Raw genomic sequence first — 18,967 nt, forward strand, 5'->3', positions numbered from 1 at the left:
ACTTGTCAATCTCAGCTCTTCACCACTATCCCATAACATAGTCCTTAAACTTTGCTGGTAGTCTCACTTCTCGCCCACTCCGTGTCCGTTTGATTCCATCTGCTGTTACATCTGACGATAGCTCCAGTGGACTCTCCCCTTCAGAAATCCACTTGAAGAGGGGTTTTAGTGCCCGCCGCCATATTGGAATAACCTATTCATAAACATGAATATAATTAATCAGTTTCAGATGTATCATAACACATGTATACAGTGCTCTAATAAAGAATAACATATGCCACCAAGTGGGGTTGGTGGGTGGGTTGTGTGAATGCATAGATGACCACTCGAAGAACTACAGTTACAGGTAAGCAACTTTATCGACGCTGCTGAGAGCTATTCCAAGGTAAAATGGAACACTGAATGGGGCTGGATGAAGGTTTAAAATAGTGATGGGAGCCTGTAGCCCTCAGCTCCCATCAGCCCCAGCCAGCATGGGAATAGATGCTGGGAGTGGTAGTCCAACAGGTTTCAATTTAAAGGGGAGCTGTGAAGTGTTTGCTCCATGTGTTCTGTGGTGTGATTGTTCTTGCATCAGGTACGTGAAAAGGGCTGTGTTCTGAAGGCACTCCTCTGGAAAGGAGAGAGCAGGGTGATTGTATGACCACGGTGGGCAGCGATGCCGCCTGCTCTGTGTCAGGGGACCTACTCTGTGTCAGGGGACACACGCTCCCCCACCCCCACCCACACCCCCTCAAACCCACCCCCACGGCACCTCCTCCTCCTCCACCTGAGATCGAACACCTCAGACATCCCACCGTTTCCAGGTCCGGGTGGCTCCCGCCCGGGGCTCCCCGGGACGAGCGGCAATTTACCCCAAGGCTGGGATTCAATGAGCTTCAGCTGGACATTGGCTGCCGCCTCGTGGTTCTCCGCAATCTCCCGGCACATGCTGAAGCAGAGGGCGATCATGTTGTGCTTCTCGCTGTCTCCTGGGCGGCAGCGCTTGATGTAGTCCAGCAGCGCTGTCTTGAGGGTCCCGCTCTGCCAAAGAGGGAGGGGCGGAGAGTGAAGGCAGCGCGTGGCTTGGGACCTGGCCAGCGCCAATCCTCAGGGCAAGTGAGCTCTGGCGCTGAGCAGAGCCCTCCAACAGCAACGCCAGGCCTCACAGTCGCTTGTGAAGGAGCGTAAAGGTGGCAAGAAAAACCTGCCCTTAAGACGGGGGTGGGGCAACTTGTGGTCCTCCAGCAGATATCCAGGTCTCCAAGTCCTGCCGTCCCTCATCACTGGCTCTGCTGGCTAAGGCGGAGGGAGGGGAACTGTAGGCCAAATACACCTGGAGGGCCAGAGGTTGCCCACCCCTGCCTTCAAGGGTGAGGGCATGGGCAAGTGATGGAGAGTTCGGTAGCACGGGGCAACATGTCGTGGGAATGCAGGGACTGGGGCGGTTATTTTGGAAGAGGGAAACAAGCAGAACAAAGGCACTGGAGGTTCTACAATTTGGAACTCTTGGACTGGGAAGGGTGGATTCTGTTGTTTGTACCCACCGGGTCCAACTTCTTTCTCATTAGCACCTCAAAGTGGTGCTTCTCTTGCAGCAAGTCAAAGATGTAGGTCATCTCGTTGTACCTGCCGATGCCAGTGAGAAGTCGAACCTTTGGGGAGAGAAAAGAGCTTGAGCTTCAGAACCCACAAAACGTCACCCCACACGTTGCCGTTGGAGCAGTGCTGTGTCATGACAGCCCCACTCTTCCACTTGGGACAGAGTCCCTGCCTGTGGAATGCCACTGACCAGCCACTTCCCCCATTTCAGTGGGGTTCCAGACACTATGGACACCTCCCAGCTGCAGGCAAGAACTCCCCAGCTGAGAGACTGAGCAACGGAAGAAACGAACGCAAGGCCAGGAGGAAGCAATGGCTGCTCTCTCACCAGACCAGTGGAGAGCCACTCGCTTCCACACACAAGGCCCGACTCCTGGCACTGCTTCTCACGAGAGACACTGCAGGACGCTTGCTGGCGTAAGTCAACGTGCAGCACAACAGAACAAGACCTGTGTCGGAGCACAGGCCACCCTGCACAGGCGCGGGCAGGCGAGCGTCTGCCTTGCCACGGCCTTCCCTGCTCAGTGAGGGAGACAGCGGAGCTCCGGGAATCAGTGGGAGCCACAACAGCCTGCCGCTCTAAAACCCCAAAGACCAGGGGGAGGAAGGGGCACCGCAGCCGCTCAACATCCTCCACGGGGTGCTTTTGGGGCTGCCGCCACCGCCGCCGTGTCTACATCCCACAAGGCCGTATTCTTCACTGGGTGCTAAGTGTTCGTCTGTGAGCGTTCGGGCAGCTTGGAGAACGCGAATAATCCCTTCCATATGACACGTGAGGCTGAAGCAATTATGGGCGAGGATCAGGAGCTCTGAAGCTAAGGGAGGGAGGAATGGGGGCTCCCATCAGTAAGCATTTTGCTTAAAACAGAGTTCTTGTGGCCCAAAAGCCAAAGAGCGGGATTTAAGTCCCTGCCTTGTTACTGTCTGCTGAATGGGACCCCCAGCAGCCAACCTCTCAGCTGTGGGAGACCCAGAGACCCAGTTCCCAGGCTTGAGTCATGAAGGTCAGAGATGGAGACCACCGCTTTCCCCTTCTGGGAATGTTCGCACATTCTCAAAGGGCTCAAGCGGTAAACCTGCACTGCTCCCTAGACACACGTGCAGCCTGGGGAACTGCAGCAGCATGTGAACCGAGGCCTCCACGAATGCAGCTCCTGGCATCGCATTTCCCAGATGTCCACCATGCCAAGAGAGCAAAAGGACAGGACACGAGGTCGCCCCTACAGCACAGTCGTATCTATGTGTACTCGGACATGACGTCCCAGGGACTGCGACGAGATCTGTGACCAAGTGCGCATGTTTGGGGTAGCCGTCTTAGTCACAAGACCCAAGTCCTCGTAAGCGTGACATTACTGGAAGTCCAGAGATAAACACTTACTGCAGGCAAGCTCCCCGTGAGGGACAGATGAAATTTTATCCAATAGCTTCACGCCAACCAGGGTGGGGTCCTGGCACAGTTTGGCCAACTGCAGGAACGCCTCGCTCTCCTCTGCTGGATTTAAGACTTGCTTTTCCCCTGTACAGACAGCAGGCCCAGAATGACATAGCGGCCACAGCACATTCCTCCGCTGAGCACCTGGGCCACGAAGGCAGCCTCTCCTCTCGCAAGTTTCGGAGTTCTTCCCCCATAAGTTGCACGAGCTCTGCCCTTGGCCCAAGAAAGCCATTTAAATGCCACGGCCATGGCAGAAGCAGTGACTTATTATTTTAATTTTTAAAAGTATTTTCATTCTTGTTGTAAGATGCTTTGGGTCTGAGAAAGATGTCCAGTAATAAATAATTGGATGATGGTGGTGGTGATTATGATGTAAAGAGGGTGGGATGGGGTGCAGGCAGTCACAGATCCCTCCTCCTCCTCCCTCCCAATCCCCTTTCCTTTTGTGTCATGTCTTTTAGATTGTAAGCCTGTGGGCAGGGACTGTCAGGAAATACTTTTGTAAGCCGCCATGAGAGCCTTTTTTGGCTGAATGGCGGCATAAAAATGCTTAAATAAATAAATAAATAAATAAACGTGAGCTGACAACGTAACGCAGCATCGAGAAAGGGCCACTACAATGTTTTGGTTGGTATCAAGAGGCACAATGTCAGCCAAACTCCCAGAGTTTGGAGATCAACTGTGTGGAACGGAGCAAACAGACCAACAGCAGTGAGAACCCTCTGCCAGAGATGCTTTAAGGTGGGCTCCTGCATTGAGCAGGGGGTTGGACTTGATGACCTTACAGGCCCCTTCCAACTCGACTATTCTATGGGCCTATGAACTGGAGCCCCCACTCGCCCGTACACACCTTTTCCTTGCAAAGGCGCCAGCACTTCTCGGGTGACTTCCTCAGCCACGAGCTCCGCCACCATCTCTGGCTCCAGCCCCTGGGTGGTGAGGAAGGCCTGGGCCTTCTTGCCCCTGTCTGGCTGCTGGGAGGACAGGATCACCCGAAGCAGCTTCTCAGAATCATGGGCGGAGATCTCACCGAAGGAACAGCCCAGCTCCTGCAGAGCACCACGGAGAAGGACGGGGGAGGCCAATCCTGAAGCACCTGCCGCCTGGGAGAACCCCCACCCCACCCTGACCCCATGCCAAACGGACAGGCAAGATGCTCGGGGAAATTCCTATGCTTTCTGGAGCGCCCGCCCCAGGCGGCTCCAAACATGTGTCCAGACATTCCTTGGACCCACACGGACTACAGCACACCTCTTGGATAACAACGTTGTCCACAGGCAACTCTGCAAGTTCTGCCACTCCCCGTGCCACGGAAAAAGCGCGTCTCTCCTGCAGCTGTTCCAGAATTCTTCTGCGCTCATTCTGGAAATTCTCAACAGTGTAACTGCTTAAAATGGCACCATCAATTAAGACAGAAGAATCCTTCAAGGCAGAGCTGAGGGCACTTAGCTTCTTCAAATCTGGCCCAATGTACAAAAGGAGCACAAAAAACAGTAACGAAAAAAGACAGGGCCGTTGCTGAAGACGTGGCGCCATCAGCCCTTCAGAGGCGAGAGCCTTGGGGAAGGAGCAAACGGGGACTCAGAGGTCAGCCGCATCGACCTGCCACCCAGGCCCCTCCTCCTCCTCCTCCTCCTCCTCCTCCTGCTCCTCCTCTGAGCGCCACCCTGGCCAGAAGCACATTGGGCAGCGAGGACAGAGACGGCCACTTCAGTGGCTGTGCCCAAGCAGTGTGGCAACGAGGGACAGGGCCTTTTCGGTGGTGGCCCCCAGACTGTGGAATGATCTCCCTGATGAGGCTCGCCTGGCACCAACGCTGCTCTCTTTAAAGCGCCAGGTTAAGACTTTCCTCTTTGCCCAGGCATATGGCGGCACATCCTAATGACCCACATGTTTAGTTTTAATCGGTTTTTAATGCTTTATGTGTGTATGTACTGTGCTTTAGAGTTTTAAATTTTGTATACTTGTTTTTACCTCAATTTTAGAATTTCTATAAACCGCCCAGAGAGCCCTGGCTATGGGAGCGGTATATAAGTGTAATAAATAAATAAATAAATAAATAAAATGTACCACTGGCATCCATGCTGCTTTCCTTTCAGATGCCAGGTGTAAACCTCTTCATGTACCCAAGAGCTAACTTGCCCAAGTGTGCTCCTTTTCATGTGCCAGTTTATTTAAGCACTTCACTGTTTTAATGCATTCCTAATTTCTAAAAATTTGTAAACCATCTTGGAATCAGTCTAGAGCAAATGTTTTAAACAAATAAACCACGTCAGGCTGATCAGCAACTGGTGGCCCCAGTCCCTTCCCTTCCCCAAGTGATGAACACAGAGGACAGGGACTGCAGAGGTAGAAGGCTTGGCCTTCTATCGAAAGGCACGGGCCTTTCAATGCACTTGCAAACTACTTACTGCTCTGCCAAATTTCTGTTGGTTTCCTATCCCATTTCTGTGCCACAGTCTGTTATGATGATGATGGTGATGATGATGTTCTATTACACTTAAAAGGAGCCCAAATTTGGCAGCTAAAGACTTCTTTAACCCTAGCTTGCCTTTAAGGGCCGCCTGAGGCCAGGCACTGAAAACGACACCCTGGCTGAAGTTAAGCTCCAGTTAAAATCCACAAATGTCAATCCAGCGACTAGGCTACGTGGGCAACACCCACCCACAGGAAACACACACACAAAATGGTCCTTGCCGTGAGGAAGAGCAATGTTGGGAGCTGCAAAAAGCTGAAGGCGTTTTCCTAACTCCTCCTGGGTCCTGCATTGCGGCAGCATCACTTCCAGGAGACATGAAGCCTGTGACTCCACCCAGGGCCTGGGGAGGATGGGAGGCGGCACATCACGTGTGGCTGGAAGCTGTGGAAAGACCACCTGGAGTAAGCGAGGCGGGCTGCAGAACACGCCTGCCCACCACCCGGACTTTAGGCCAGGGACATATTGAGGCAACTTGCACGAACAGCCACCCTCCGCAACAGAGGTTTAGGAAATGAGGAGTTGTACACACCAGGAAAGGTGTGGTGTGTGGGTGTTAACTGTTCTTCATCTGGTGAAATTAAACTCACGATCAAAAGAACACAACTAAGGAAACAGGCTCAGTAGACTTCGGGCCTGTTCAGAGGACATGCGAAGCCACGGTTAGGCCGTCGACCCTCTTGCAGCAAGTGGTGAGTGCGTGTTTAAACCGTGGTTACATAGCCACCATGGTTAGGAATGGTTCACACAACATGCTAAGCCATGATGTTTACCTCAAAATGCTTAACCACCGTGGTTTAGCATGCCGGCGAAACAGGGTCAATGCCTCTCCCTTTAGGAATCCCTCCACTGGATCCCAAAGAATAGGATCGTGGCCCATGTTTTACCCCATGTAATGTATGCAGGACCTCCTCCTGGTGGATGTATCTGTCGGGAACAAAGATTGCGCCAATGCACGCCTCTTGTCCTGCCTACCTCATTCCTCTCCCTAAGCGCAGGACAAACATGCGACTCAGCAGCAGCAGCAGCAGCTTCGCCTAACTGGTTGATTCTCCCCCCCCCCCCCATCCCAGACAGGGCTGGAATTGGAGTAACGAAAGGCCTAAGAGGCTAAGAAGAGGAATGGGCCTGTTGCAAAAAATAAATATGATAAAATCAAACCAATTATCGAACATTAACAAATGTATCTGAATCAAACACAAAAATCTTCACCATAACTCATTTACTACACATTTCTTCAAACAAACTTCTATATATGCTTTCTTCTTTCTCCCACTTCCTCATCTTAAACCTTAATAAACCTTTTATAAATTGGACTCATAGTTTGATCACTCAAGGAATATTCTGCCATGTGCCAGATCGCTTGGTTTCTCCTACAGGCTTTCATTCATTGAAGAAGAAAGGGGAAACGGGTGAGGTTCACTCTGGGGTGTCTCTTCTCCCACTGAGAGGCAGCATAGTGTAGTGGTTACAGTGTTAGACTGGGACTAGGGAGAATCAGGTTCAAGTCCGCATTTGGCCATGAAGCTTACAGGGTGGCGCTGGGCCTGGCGCGGACTCTCAGCCTAACCTGCCTCATGGGTGGGATCGGGAGGGGCACCGACAGCGGGGTATCAATGCGACCAATCATTATTTAAAAAGCAACCATCTGTAGTTTCGAGGATCCTCTCACCACAGAAGCCAAATTGTCTTAGAGCGCTGGTAGAATTTAAGAGAGAAGCAGCATGGCACTCAGCCCATCGAACACCTGCAGCTTTCACAACAATATACAAAGCAGAGGCACCAGAATCTGCCTCAGCTGTTAAAGACTTGGGTATTTTTGAAAGCTTCATCAAGTGAATTAAGCTTCTGCTTACTTCTGAAATGCTGGCTTGGAATGCAAGGAGCCTGGCTTGGGCTTCGTGGTAGATTTTGTAGTCCATGCACAATTTGTACACCTCCAGCAGCAGCAGCAGAGGGGAATCCTTCATACAGTAAACATACATACCTTCAAGGAAGTTGCTGGTCTGGAGGTCAATTATGACAAATCTGATTTGCTCTGTGTTTAATATCCCTTTGGCTGAACAGAAAAATATTCATAACTTTATTGCTTGTTAGCCAATCAGGCCATTCGCAATATTCAACGAATTTCCAAAGTCACTTTAAGATTTGGCAGTTTAAAATACTTAGGCATTCAGATCACTAAGGAAATCAAACAACTGCGTATACGCAATTTTGATCCTTTATGGAAGGCTCTAAGAAAAGATATGACACTGTGGAAGAAACTTAAATTATCTTGGGTAGGGAGGAATTCAGCCCTGAAAATGACTTTGTTGCCTAAACTGTCTTTTTTATTTCATACCCTGCCAGTAGAGATTCCTGGAAATGAATTCAAACGTTGGCAACAAGCTCTATCCACAGTCAGTGGAGGGGGCAAACGCATCCGGGTCAATCAAGCGACACTATTCCGACCAACTAAACTAGGGGGGGTTGGTGTCCCAAATCTTAGGCTGTACCATGATGCTTTTCAATTGAGGCAACTACTCAAAATAATTAGAAATGAGACAGCAATCCCGTGGGTGTCAATTGAAAGCGCCCCCTGCATCCCTACGATCAGGGCGATCCCATTCCTTCCAATATTGAAAAAACATATTCAAATAATTAATAACCCCTTTTTGAAAGCAAATTTAAAGGTATGGGCAAAGTGGGCAAAATGGTTTGCACCATCCCCTTCTCCCCTAACCCCGATTTTAGACCACCCCCGATTCAGAGATCAATTTAAGTACAGACAATTTGCAGGTTGGGAAGAAAAAGTTTTTTTCCATATTCCTGATCTCTTTATACAAGGAAAAATCATATCAATGCAACAATTAGAGGCAAAACTGAGCCCACTCCCTTGTCCCTGGCTCCAAAAACTACAAATAGTCTCTTTTGCAAATGCTCTATATCAATTCCATAACATTCCACGCTCGCTTACTATATTTGAGAAAGCTTGCCTGACTTATTCTAGAAAGGTTAAAGGGGGAGCTTCTGATATATATCACATGATATTGAATTGTTAATTCCCAGATAAGGGAGGGTTAAAAATGTTTTGGGAACATGACCTGTGCACCAGTTTCACTGAAGGTGAATGGAAAAGCTTGTGGCAATCAGCACCCTATAAAACAATATCAGCAAAAGTTAAAGAGCTCACTCTGAAAATCACTCACAGGTGGTATATCACCCCTGTTAGACTGCACCATATTAGTGCTAATATATCCCCGCACTGTTGGCGGGGTTGCTCCGTTCCCATTCATCTTTGGTGGGAATGTCAACAGGTCAAAACTTTTTGGTCAAGGGTTTTCCAAACCATTACAAACATTATTCATGTTGAAGTAGAAACTGACCCAGCACTGGCTCTACTTTCTATTTTTAGGAATGCCAATAGAAAAATTATTCCCAAAGCCTTGGTCACCCATTTGCTGGTTGCAGCCAGGTGGGAAATTGCCCAATTCTGGAAAAGCGACAGACCTTTTGACCATCAACGCTGGTTTGATAAGATTTGGAAGCTAGCTTTAAATGATAAATTGACACAACATAGCAGGTTAGCAAGAGGAGAAATAACAGCAGACACATTTGTGGAAAACTGGCTGGACTTTTTCACATTTATTAATATGAATCCTGGCGAACCTAGACCCCCAATGACTCAGGAATCCTTTTGGACAGAGGTTCTAACTTAACCTGCATCTTTTTCTGTACCAAGTGCTTATTGAAGGAATGAACACCCGTGCTTTTTTATAGTGGTGCTGTGGGAACATCTATATTGTTGTTGAGTGTTTTCTTTTACTCTGTGTGTTTATTGTATTTGCCCTTACTTGAAAATCAATAAAAATAGTATTAAAAAAAAGGGAATATAAAATCAATACAATATTAAAATAACCATCGCTGCATCTTAAAATACTCAGCCAGCCACCATTTTCAGTTAACCAGTTATCCAGGCCCCTCCTAGATATGATAAAGCCAGTGACACATGTAGAAAAATGTTCCATGTCCTCTCTTTTCAGGGGAATATCTTGTGTTTGTAGACTCTCGATCAGCATTTTTACCGAAAAAAAAATAGAAGAGATTCTGCCAAAATATATAATCCCATCGGAAAATTCTTCATTCATAACTATTGTAAAAGTTTGGATAGCCTCAGTCAAAGAACGGATTTGTAATGCGTTGATTAGTGGTGTAATTTTATTTTTCATAGGTTCTTGAATTTTAGAGGTTGCTTTCTGTGTAATCGCGAGGGTCTGAACCAATCAGATGCACCTTTGGGTATGACTCAGCCAATTAGGGCCCAGGGATGATATAACAAACACTCTGTACCCTCATTGGCCAAGTCTGCCCTAAAGGCAGTGTCTGATTGGTTCAGATCAGTGCTATTCAAAATGTCTTACAATCCTTTGAAATGTGGTACCGTGGGGCCTGCAGGTTGAGCCACATGGGACTCCCTAGGGCTGCCCAGGTGGGTGCAGAGGAGGAGAAGGAAGATGGCAGCAGCTGCAACAGCAGGCTTAGGGTCAAGGACTGGCCCCTCTGAGCCTCTGGACACTCAGCAGCAGCTGCCTGCCTAGACCAGGCCTGCTTAAGGCATATGGTAAAATGATTTTAAGTTTTCTACCCAATAATAATAATGATAATTTCAGACACACACACACACACACACACACACACACACACACACACACACACCCCTATTTAATAAACATGAGCATAGCCGGGGGAATCTGTGCCATCTCAGGAAGCAGGGGAACTGCATTTTCCCACGCCTCTCCTTCCTCTCTCGCCCATTGGGGCTGAAAGGGCCTCTTCTTAACCTCAGGCTTTGCCCTCAAACTCCTTATTGGGGCTGTCCTCACAGGGTTTTATCTGCAGCTTGGCTAATAAATATGAACTCACTTAAATCGAAGGTTGTGTCTGCTGCCCGGAGGGCTTTGGCCACAAGTTCCAGGCCGAGCTGCACGGCTCCCAACACGTCAGTCCCGGTTCACACCTCAACTTCCTCCTTGGGACCAGATATGCCCCTTATGTGCCCAGGGATGCACTGGTCTGACGGGTCATGTCATTTCAATGGGCAGAGGGCACTGAGATCAATTTGAGAGAGGAAGGAGCCGTAGTGTGTGGGTTGAGAGCGGGACTAATAAAGAGGGAGTGAGAGCAGCAAGAAGAGCAGAGGAGGGGCATTAAAGAGGGGCTGTGGCTCAGTGGTGGAGCACCTGCTTCCCGTGCAGAAGGATCCAGGTTGAATTCCTGTCATTTCCAGGAAGGGCAGGAGAAATCCATGCCTTAAACCCTGGAGAGATGCTGCCAGCCAGTGTCAACAATGCTGGGCCAGATGGTCGGATTCAGTATAAGGCAAGTTCCTATGTTCTTATGAAAAACAGGGGGAGGCTCTGGAGACAAGATGAGGGAAGGGAAGCCTTCCGACCAGTGGCTCACCCCTATTTGCCCTCTTGTTGCTGTACCCCTCTGGTTACTTGAAGGAGAAGCACTTTTCACATGCTCTGATGGCCTATCTATCCACCCATCCATCCCTCCCTCCCTCCCTCCCTCCCTCCCAATAGAAGGGACAGCAGCATGCCAGGGAATCCTGGCTGTTATCTCTGATCTCAGACTGGAGATAACAGGGGGAACCCTCCAGGGGGCTCAATGGGCCAGGGGTTCTGCACTCCTGTGGCTGGAGTGACACCGTGTGTCAAATCTTTTTGCATGTGGAATGAAAAGCAGGAAATAACACTATGAAAGCGGTCTATGGAATGTGGATTTTGCCCCAACAGTTATCAGTCCACTTCAATACTCCTATAAAGCAGTAGTGTAGATCTAGGGTTTTAGAGCCATTACTTATTACTGCTTCTCAGTTACTGTTTGTTCCATTATATAAACCAACACCTGTTCATTCTTTTAAACACCAATGTTCTGGTCCAGCTGGATTAGAAGGTTGGCAACTCTGGCCTGCTTCTAAAATGCAAATGTTGAATCATGGCAATTTCAAATTTGGGGAGGCTGAAAGAGGCATCACTGTGTACTGGATTGCTACCAGTCTGTAAGCCTCCATGGTTCCTATCTTTTAAAACTGTAAGCTGAAAAACTAATGTTGCTAAATATGTCTTTACGGAGGTTTCACATCAAGAAATATTTGCATATGTATAAATTCTCTATGCATAAATATGTATAAATTCCAGGCAGGTGGCTACTAGGAAGAGGGCTTTCTCTGCTGTGGCCCCCCGGTTGTGGAATGAACTCCCCAGAGAGGTTCGCTTGGCACCTACATTGTTTTCCTTCCGTCGCCAACTGAAGACCTTTTTATTTTCTCTGCATTTTAACACCTAATTTAACTTAAATTTAAGCTGTTTTCATCTGATATTTTAACCTATATTAATTTTGCTGTGTGGTTTTATTCTGGTTGTGCTTTTTATACTGTATTTTGTATTTGTGTTTTAAATTTGTTGATTGTTTTTATGCTCTTCATGGTTTTAATTTTTGTGAACCTCCCAGAGAGCTTAGGCTTTTGGGCAGTATAAAAATGAAATAAATCAATAAATCAATCAATCAATAAATCCTAAACTCCAAACAGAGAGGTGCCAAGGCTCAAGGTTATCTGAAAGTCATTATTATTTCTTCTGCAAGCCCTAATGACTCTTTCCAGACATTTAGAGTTGCTTGATGGTGGTGGAAATGCAGAGGCTTAAAGGAATTCTTCACATGCTCCATTGCATGGGCCTGGAAGCTGAGCCACGACTCAGATGTGTTCTATCCCATCAGGAGCTTTGTGTAAAATATTTAACTTCAGGCTACCACCTCCATATTGCACAGCTGGCGGTTATGTTCACGAATGCTTTCAGAGCACCCAAGAGATATGGTCCTACAGAACATGGATGGAATAGCTAAGTCCTACTGAAGTCAATGGAACCAACTGACAACTAAACTTGCACAGGTTTGCATGTTTATGGAGAAAGATCATACAGCTTGAGATATTCATAATTTAACCCAATGCTGAATATTTTGGTCTTATCTGGTGCTACGTTCCTGAATTATCTGGAGTTCAGCTGAAGTTACAAGTAGGGTTTAGGAAGGCTACAACTGTGAAGAGCAAGATCTCCCCAGCCCCTCTGGTTTTCTAGCCTGGATTGAGAAATTCATACATGCATCATTCTGGTTTCTTGCCACAATCTTGCCTCTACGGTTTCCTAAACCCAAACTGATGCATGCCCCACAGTCATAGATGTTGCACAACAGTGAAACTGGAGACGACTCTGGAGACTTGCCAAAGCCAAACTATTTACTCTGGAACCCTCAAAGGTGGCTCGATGACTCTAGTAAACGCCCTTGACAATGCACAGCTACGGAGAATTTAGGTATTGCTCTTTGACATCTCTCAGTTCAGAGAGGGTGCTGACCTATGTGGACAATGTAACCTAGAATATGTCCCTGAAATCTCTACAACATTCAGGGATTCTGTGACAGCCACAGAGAGGTTCTTTTGCAGATGCCAAAACAGAGAATATGCTCAGAGGGCTTCCAGGAACTGTACTGACCATTTTTTTGCTTGTGGTGAACCACATAACTGCAGCATCCTGGTGGTGAAGAACCTTCTGGCTCTGGATTGACCGAGCCTTCTTAGGTTTGCTATTGGCTCCTCCTTGGCAGGAAGGAGTATAAGAGGGCTTTGGTCTTGGTGGAGCTTTACTCGGTCTACTTGAGCTCTGATGGTCTTCGTATGTTTGGATGGGAGAGGGATGATTCCCCCCCCCCCGGTGGACCCGTTCTTTACATAAGTTCCCCAGCAGAAAAGAATTTCTGATAGACTGCCACCAGTCAGGATGAACCTCCTGACCCACCAGAGTCTGTCCAGCTGCTAGGGGAGTTTCTGAGCCCTGTTGCCAAGGGCCCCTTCCTTCAGCTCTGACCTTGGGAAAAGTAACAAGGAAGGCACTTTGGCTTTTCTTTCTCAAAGCCAAAAAACCACAGACCTTAACAAAACACCTTGTAAAATAAAATAGGAATTAAAAACCCACCCCAAAAGCGGTAGTGAAGGGCTTAGTGAGTTCCGGAGCATATCCAGGGAAGTGTTGTACTAACTAGATTATACTAGCCAACAGTAAAGGGATGTTTTGTACATTAGTGCCCAGAAGGGGAGGTCTCCCCCCCCCCACACACAAAAAGGTTTCCTTGTGATCGGATTCCATGCAGAGGAGCATAACATTGCCAATGCGCTGAGCACATGAGTCAGTTTCAGTCTCTTGGATGTCTCTATCCCAGTGATGGTGAAGGGCAATTGGGAGTGTAAAATTCTACACAGCAATGAAAGGCATGGGAACCCTGCCCCCTTTCTTTCTAGATAGCCTCCAGACATGGTAACCCTGCCCCCCTTTCTTTCTAGATAGCCTCCAGACATGGTAACCCTGCCCCCTTTCTTTCTAGATAGCCTCCAGACATGGTAACCCTGCCCCCTTTCTTTCTAGATAGCCTCCAGACATGGGAACCCTGCCCCCTTTCTTTCTAGATAGCCTCCAGACATGGTAACCCTGCCCCCCTTTCTTTCTAGATAGCCTCCAGACATGGTAACCCTGCCCCCCTTTCTTTCTAGATAGCCTCCAGACATGGTAACCCTGCCCCCTTTCTTTCTAGATAGCCTCCAGACATGGTAACCCTGCCCCCTTTCTTTCTAGATAGCCTCCAGACATGGTAACCCTGCCCCCTTTCTTTCTAGATACCCTCCAGACATGGTAACCCTGCCCCCTTTCTTTCTAGATAGCCTCCAGACATGGGAACCCTGCCCCCCTTTCTTTCTAGATAGCCTCCAGACACCAGATTTTTTAAAAAAAATATTTTATTTTATTTAAAGTGTTACAGAAAAGAAAATGAATACAAACAATCCCCTAACACTAAATATCAAACCGACAATTATATGGATATGTATAATATACCCCCCCAAAAAAAAGGAAAAAGGAAAAAAAGGTTGATTGATTACTAGGGAATCGAAGCTTAATCGAATTAGGAAAAAACCCACAGTCAACTGATAACATGTGATGGAGCATTTGTCAGTTGTTTTATTGGGTCTGGTATCTTATTGTAACTGTTTTCTAGCTCTCTTAGAGCCATTAATGATTGTGTAGTATATTTTTATTTATGCTTTACTTGTGGCTTGCAATTTTTGTGAAGCACCCAGAAAACTTTGGCTATTGAGCTGTGTAGAAATGAAATAAATAAATAGGTTCTATGAGAAAGTTCATTTTTTGGTGTGTTAACTACGAGCCCCCGCTTGAAGTATCAAAACAGAGCTGTCGGTGGTGGCACAAAACTCGGGGTTTGGAGCACAAACCGGCACAAAACTTTGGCACTGGTTTGGAAAAGGTTCTAGGTTGGGGGGTTCCAAGTTAACAGAGCCGATCCAGTCGCAAGTCCATGGAAACAAATACATGGTATATATCAGGCCAATAAAAACACAATATTGTAGTATTGAAAACCTCGCTTTACCTACAAACACTTTACTAATACCAAACGCGTTTTGACCTATGGTCTTCTTCAGTGGTAAAATGAACATTCACAATTATACAAACATATATCAACCATACAGACAACACAAGTATCACTAGGCCCTACTGCAGCGTTAAGACCTGTAAATACAAAGGCAGTATTCTATTTAAAAATATTATTTATTAAAAATTCCTACTTAAAATCCAAGTAAAAGGTATCCAAAAATAGGTTTTTCTAAAATAAAATAAATTTCAACTTCCCAATTCAAGGCTCTTGCCAATCCTTCCTGTAATACATGAAGCCTACAGAACGATACATTTTATAAAACGTATATAAATGGCTCCACCAAGGAGGATTGTTTTCCGTTTGGCAAAGGACTGCAGTGGTCCCAGAAGGGAATAAATAAACAGATCTATAGATAAAACAGGTAATGTACCAATTGTAAAAAGTAAAATATGCTAAGAATGTAGATATATGAAACGACACACTCACATACAAATGTCAAATAATAGTAAAATAACTCAGGATGCTGCCCGAACAGAAACTTTCCAGCTCCTGGCACAACTTATAACTGCTTAAGGCTCCCATTAAATTCTTAAAACAATTAGAACACTCCTAATTAAGGAGCTGAATACAACTTGAAGGACATTCATCCTAGGCTAGCTGATAACACTAAAATACTTCAAAACATCAGCAGTGAAACTACAAATCAAACACATAATGGCCTAACGCACCCACACACCCACATATATTTGCTCTTCCTAGTGCAGGACCATCCAGTTCATCTCCTCAACCAAGGCAGCTGGGGACTTAGTCTTTCGAGTGGAAGTCCAGACACCCACCTCATTGCTCTCACGGGTGGGCAAATGAGAAGGACCTCTCTTCCTGATCTTAAAATTAAGGCAGGCCCTGCCCTCAGGCATACACTCTAACAAGCCATGAGATGCAACGAAAGGGCTTAGGAGGGAGATGGAGAAAAACCTGATGGTGATGCTAGACTCTGTTGCCCAGAAGAAGAGGAATGTGGCTATTCTGGAACCAGTTCTGGGTGCAGTTCCACCATATATGGAGAAGCTTCTAACTTGGTGAGAAGAATGAAGAGTCTCTGACCCTCTGTCTTCCTTCTCGACCAGAACTCTGTTTAAATCCCCTCCAAGGAGCCCTGCACCCTGCCTAGGTTTATCCCGCTTGTTCAGGGTGTTGCTCAGGAAGTCCTACTGGCCCTTGTCTGGGCTGGAGAGAGAGCAAAGAAGAACTATATCCTTCCCACGTGCCCCAGTGAGCAGAGAAATTTGCCTTTTGAGGACCTGTGGGCTTTGGAGAGGGGGGAAGGGGCCCCTCTTGCCCAGAATGAGAGAAACCCCTCTTGTTTTCTTGGAGCCAGATGCTGCTACACGGTAGAGGGGGGGCACATCCATTGTCTGCTTCTTATGTGACACACTGGGGGCCTCTCGTGTGTGTCTTGGGAGGAATAGAAAGGTTTGGGGTTTTCTCAGGGCAGCAGTGATCCTATTCTGACTTGCTTAGTTCAATGAGCCTAATCCTTTCTCATTTCGGGAAATCACTTGCAGGTTTTCAGAAGGATGCAAAGTGTACCTCTTCTATTAATGATATACTTCCTTTAGTTCTTAGCTTGTGCAACGTCTGGGATGACTCCGGGTTATTCTCCCTCTGATCTCTGAGAGACTTGCACCTCGGTGTCGTGATAGCACAGCCCTCGAGAGTTTCTCAGCACCTGGAAAACGTTCTCTTTAAATTGGGAACAGTCAAAGCAGGGGAGGATGTCACATGGTCTTCCACCATCCCAAGGTTTCTGCCCAAAGGATCAGTGCACGGATTCAAAATAGTTTGCAAGAGTCCTCCTTGGTTCAACTTGCTCTGCAGCTTGTTCAGTGCAATGGGTTGTTAGTCAAGTCAGTAGAATTTACATGCTTTGCACCTCTTTTCGCCATAGCAGCAGCCTCAGTTTTTGCTCCGTCAGAGGCGTGAGACCGATGTTTACCATGCAAGAAAGGTTGGGAGAATTTGGTTGGCTCCGTTTGTATTCTTGGTTCATCCCTTTGATGGCTGAAATCCTCTCTCCTCACCATAGAGGACTTTGTTGTTTTCGATGGCTCAACAGCTTCAGCTATTGTGCTGTTCGGAAAAGTAGTAATGGAAAGGACAGGGCAGGACAGGGAGAGAGACAGGGAGAGCAAGAACAAGGCTGAGGCCTCAGCTGCTGTGAATGACGCTGCTGCCTGAGATGTGGAGCGGATGAAGGAGAAGCTGCAACTTCCCTTCTGGACCTCACATTAACCTGCGCTCTCCTTCTGCTGGCCCTTGGAAAGGGACTTGGTGGGATTCGGATCAACACTCCGCTGTCCTTTGGAAATGACACTCTTCAATTAAACAGTGTCATCAATAAAGCAACAGAAGAGACTGGGAGCGGAAAGAAAAGAAAAGAAAATGTGGTTGCTGTTTGTAGCCTAGAAGTCACAACTAAGAAGGTACAACCCCAATTAATCTATGGGGACTTGGGAATAAACTTGCAAGGACATGAGTACTGACTAGAAGTGTCGTTCATCTGTAATTGCTGGCGTTGGAAGAGACTTTACGGAATGGTGCTCTCCAGAAGGGGATATAGGACCCTGGGAATTACACCTTCTCCAGAGACTATCCCCCCCCCCAATGGATGGGCAAATCAAAGCAAAATCACACTATTTTCTTTGCAGCAAGAAAGAATGTGGGAAAGGAGGGAGTAGCTGAGCCATCTCAGTTCCTGAATTCTATCCAAAGATTGATCTTTGCACCTTAAAGGAAACTGTAATATATGTTATGTGTTGGCACCTAGGGGCAATGTAGCAAAAGTGTTTGTCTTAGAGTAGTTGGAACTGAGCTTCCTCCAAGCCTGATTTCCTGGGCGTGGTTTCGAGATGGACTCCAAATGGCAATGTACGAAGAAGTAAGCCAGTTATTCTTTCTTTTTACCGGTGTAAGCTACCTCTATTACACTGGTGACAAGGATAAACAGGATACATCACTCCTTTGATTCTTCATACATTGTGAGGAGGAGCAGTGTGGCTGAAGATGGCTGTTTATGGATTTATGAAGGAGTTTGATCCTGACCAGGAGGCCTGGGTACACTATGCAGAGAGACATTCCCAGTATTTCATTGCTCATGGCCTTGATGATGATAGCCAGAAGCGTGCCTTTTGACTGACTCTTTGTGGAGCAAAGACATATGGACTCAAAAGAAGTTTAGTAGCTCCTGATCAGCCCAGTGACAAATCATTTGAGGAATTGATTGGGATTGTCTCAAATCATCGCAACCCCAGGCCATCAGAGATTGTGGAGATGCAGAAATGGCAACTCAAAGGAGTAGACCTATTTTTCAGAAAGGCACAAGTCCTTCTCAAGAATAGATATGACCTTGAAAACTAAGGAATTTTTCACAAAAGTGGGCAAAATAGAAATCTTACCTAAATCTTTCTCAGATCACAATCTTATATCTATGGTCTAGAGGAGAAAAGGTAAAACATTTAGATGGAGATTAAATGAAACTTTGCTGCAAGATAAAGATATGGTGGACATCAGTAAAAGAAAATTGAAAGAGTATTTTGAAATGAATCTGAACAAAGGAACAGATCTCCAAATGGTCTGGGACGCAAGTAAGGCCTATACGAGAGGACATTTTGATCAACAAAATAGTCAACTTAAGGAAAAAAGGGAAGAGAAAAGACAAAATATTCTGAATGAGATCAAAAAAAGAGAAGAAGAATTAAGGAAAACGTCTGGAAAGACAAGTGCACTTCAACAAATTAAAATGCTTCCACAACAATTATCAATGTTAACAATATGGGATATGGGAAAAAAGTTAAGTTATATGAAACAAGGAAGTTTTGAATCCGCAAACAAGCCAGGAAAATGCCTGGCTTATAAATTGAAGAAAGAAAGAGAACAGAGAACAATATTTAAAATAAAGGAAAATGGAGCGGAATTCAGAGATGATACGG

The 18,967-nt window shown here is 46.6% G+C and overlaps 1 protein-coding gene across 1 annotated transcript in view; it reads right to left on the reverse strand.

The window, feature by feature from the left end:
• Positions 1–340: 340 nt before the first annotated feature.
• The window catches only part of LOC134409710 (spatacsin-like), a 36,257-nt gene continuing 17,630 nt past the window's right edge, over positions 341–18,967 (reverse strand). The window contains exons 3-8 of the mRNA XM_063142600.1: positions 3,867–4,065; positions 2,960–3,097; positions 2,266–2,396; positions 1,527–1,634; positions 855–1,023; positions 341–375 (exon numbers count right to left, since the gene is read on the reverse strand). Of these exons, the coding sequence (XP_062998670.1) occupies positions 341–375; positions 855–1,023; positions 1,527–1,634; positions 2,266–2,396; positions 2,960–3,097; positions 3,867–4,065 (780 nt within the window). The remainder of the gene's footprint in view (positions 376–854; positions 1,024–1,526; positions 1,635–2,265; positions 2,397–2,959; positions 3,098–3,866; positions 4,066–18,967) is intronic.

This window comes from Elgaria multicarinata, chromosome 16 (genome assembly GCF_023053635.1).
Source record: "Elgaria multicarinata webbii isolate HBS135686 ecotype San Diego chromosome 16, rElgMul1.1.pri, whole genome shotgun sequence".
Taxonomy (NCBI): Eukaryota; Metazoa; Chordata; class Lepidosauria; order Squamata; family Anguidae; genus Elgaria; species Elgaria multicarinata.